The 2,812-nt window shown below is 40.9% G+C and overlaps 1 protein-coding gene across 1 annotated transcript in view; it reads left to right on the top strand.

Moving 5' to 3' along the window:
• Positions 1 to 1,004: 1,004 nt before the first annotated feature.
• LOC104624975 (PWWP domain-containing protein MUM1-like) overlaps positions 1,005 to 2,812 on the top strand; it is a 7,591-nt gene continuing 5,783 nt past the window's right edge. The window contains exons 1-4 of the mRNA XM_010292478.1: positions 1,005 to 1,061; positions 1,324 to 1,415; positions 1,762 to 1,832; positions 2,250 to 2,375. Coding sequence (XP_010290780.1) covers positions 1,005 to 1,061; positions 1,324 to 1,415; positions 1,762 to 1,832; positions 2,250 to 2,375 — 346 coding nt within the window. The remainder of the gene's footprint in view (positions 1,062 to 1,323; positions 1,416 to 1,761; positions 1,833 to 2,249; positions 2,376 to 2,812) is intronic.

Consider the following 2,812-nt stretch of genomic DNA (forward strand, 5'->3'; position numbering starts at 1 on the left):
GCGGGGGTAACGCCCGCCTCCCGCCGTCCGTCGGTGGCAGCGCCGCCTCCCAGCGTGCCGAGGACACCCCGGCCTCCGGCCCTGTAAGTACGGGAAGGTTTTCTTGTTCTTCGTGGGCAATGCAGTGAGCTTTTCAAGCCTTTAAGAAACAGGCTGTACTTAGGTCACTCAGATTATATTTAGAAACTACATAGAATCATTTAGGTTGGAAAAGACCTTTAAGATCATCGAGTCCAACCGTTACCCTAGTGCTGCCACGTCTAACCCTGTGCCTAAGCGCTATGTCCACACGTCTTTGAAATGCCTCCAGGGATGGTGACTCCACCACTTCCCTGGGCAGCCTGTGCCGCTGCTCGGCAACCCTTTAGCTGAAGAGTTTTTTCCTAATATCCCATCTAAACCTGCCCAGGAGCAACTTGAGGCTGTTTCCTCTTGTCCTGTTTGTTGCTGGTTACTTGGGAGAAGAGACCAACACCCACCTTGCTACAACCTCTTCAAGTAGTTGTAGAGGGTGATGAGGTCTCCCCTCAGCCTCCTCTTTTCCAGACTGAATGACTCCAGTTTCCTCAGCTGCTCCTCGTAGGACTTTTGCTCTAAGACTTGTGCGATAAAAATTGGCATGGCTTGGCATAATTTGTAGGATGTGAAAAGTGGCCTCAATTATCAGGATTTGGTGTCAGGGAGCTGCAGGATGTGTAGGCCTATGTCAGCATTTTTTATTTATTTGTGACAGTGTTTTCTAGGCTTGCATGTTCAGTAAGACCTTATGTTGCATGGCTATAGAAAGATACGCTCTTAGAACTTAATTTTTGAGAATGTGTGCAGAGTAATATCAGTCTAGTGATCTCAAAGGTAAAAAGATACATAGCTCTAATAATATATGTTCTATTTAAGTCCTAGGGGTTTTTTTTCAGAAAGTCAAAAATGAACCATGTGTTGGGTAACTTTTATTTCCCTTTCTTTAGACCACGCTGGAATCTTCCTTTTCTACGTGAAACACAGTCATGACAGATCAAGAGTATGTTCTTTGCACATGGAAGAAGCGTTTATGGCCAGCAAAGGTAAAATAGATATATATATGAGGAAAGACTTGTGGATGTAACTTCGAAATGGATGAAACAGAGTAGTAAGAGCTCCAAGTAAACATGTAGATACTTTTAAAAAGTGCTAATCTGTAGAGATCCTTATACTGCAACCACATGCCATGGAATATCAGTCTGTTCTGTGCCATTCATATTAAAAATGTTTTTATGTCAGATCTGTCCTCTAGTCTAACAGTCTTGATCAAGGTTTTAAAATGCATGTTTTTTTTCTTTAATGTAGGTTTTGTGCAAAACGGGGGTACTTAGGAAAACATCTGGTGCTAAAGCGACAGAGGCTTCTTTTAAAGTTGAAATACTTGGCTTGAAAGAGCAGTTAAGTATCCTTTTTACTGTTGTATCTTTACACGCGGACTTAAAAAAAAAAAAGTAGTAATCCCTTTATCTGAAGATATCTGTGGAATGAGATCATTGATTTACAGAAGGATTAGATGGCTAACCCAAAACCTATTGCTCTCTTAGACCTGGCCATATACATCCATGAACAGCACACTGTTAGCTCAGGCATTCTTTATGTGGGGTTTTTTTCTTTAATTTCTGCTAAAAAGTACAGGTTTTGTGGAAGAAAATATTGCAAGTTTATTGCCAGATGAAAGCAGTGTCATGCTGCTAGTAATGCTTAACACTGTGATGTTTTCAGCTGGCTTTGTTGTATTCTCAGGGTTTGTGTGAACTGTGCAGATGCTGTACCGCTGAAGGAAGAATGTATAGAAAACATCGCCTCTAACTTGGGTGAGGGTATGTCAAAACATTTCCTGCCTTGTGTTTATTCTGGATGTAAAACATACACAAAAACCCAATCTAGGGGACAGTAGTTGTATATTTCACTTCTTGAGGGTTTTTTTTTTTGCATTTCTCTTCCCCTCTTTCCAGTCCATCCACAGAGTTTGAAAATCAACTAAATGTGATCACAGCTACTTTTGCTCTTCCCTTGTGTAGTGTGTTGGAAGGAGTGGTGAAAAAGCTTGTGTGTACTTGGATCAAAATAAGGTGTTGGAAGCTTGTACTTTGTGTGTCTCTGTATACTTTGCCTTAAGAATCATGGATGATTTAAGTGTTAAGCTGCATCTTAAACAAAAGATATAATCAAGATAAAATTTCTTATTTCGTATACATGAAGAAAGCTTATTGCATATTCTTCTTCATCAGATCAAGGGAGAAATTTGAGTGAGGCCGTGGAAGAACTGAAATATCGCCGTTCCCTTAAAATTGCCCTGGATGTTTTGAATCAAAATGCCTCACCCAGACAAGTACCACCTTCAGGAAGAGGACCAAGTACTCAGTTATCCGAGGAAAACAATGCAGGATCTCTCTCATCTACCCCCTTACGTAGATGTCGATCGCTTTTTTGCTCTAAAGAAAAGTTGGAGCCAGAGACTTCCAAGAAAAGAGAACAAAAAAATAACCCCAGCCTGAAGACTGATACAAAAAACCAAACTCAGAAAGGTTCTTTTATTTTGGAGGAGAGTGCTAAAGCACATGAAAGTGGAACAAAACCTTCCAAACGTCGTACTGTGGACTTGTATGATACACCAAACTCAGACAGTCAAAACTGCAAAATACTAGAATCAGAATCGCTACAAAGACAGAAAAAAATCAAGCCCAGATTGTTGACAAAGTCCAAACCAGGAAATAAAGTCTCCCTTAAGGCCAAGGAGGAAAAAAGGAAGCAAGGAAGAAAAAGACCAAGAGGCACAAGATCAGCTGTGTCG

This window comes from Phaethon lepturus, unplaced genomic scaffold (assembly GCF_000687285.1).
Source record: "Phaethon lepturus isolate BGI_N335 unplaced genomic scaffold, ASM68728v1 scaffold51128, whole genome shotgun sequence".
In the NCBI taxonomy this organism is placed as follows: Eukaryota; Metazoa; Chordata; class Aves; order Phaethontiformes; family Phaethontidae; genus Phaethon; species Phaethon lepturus.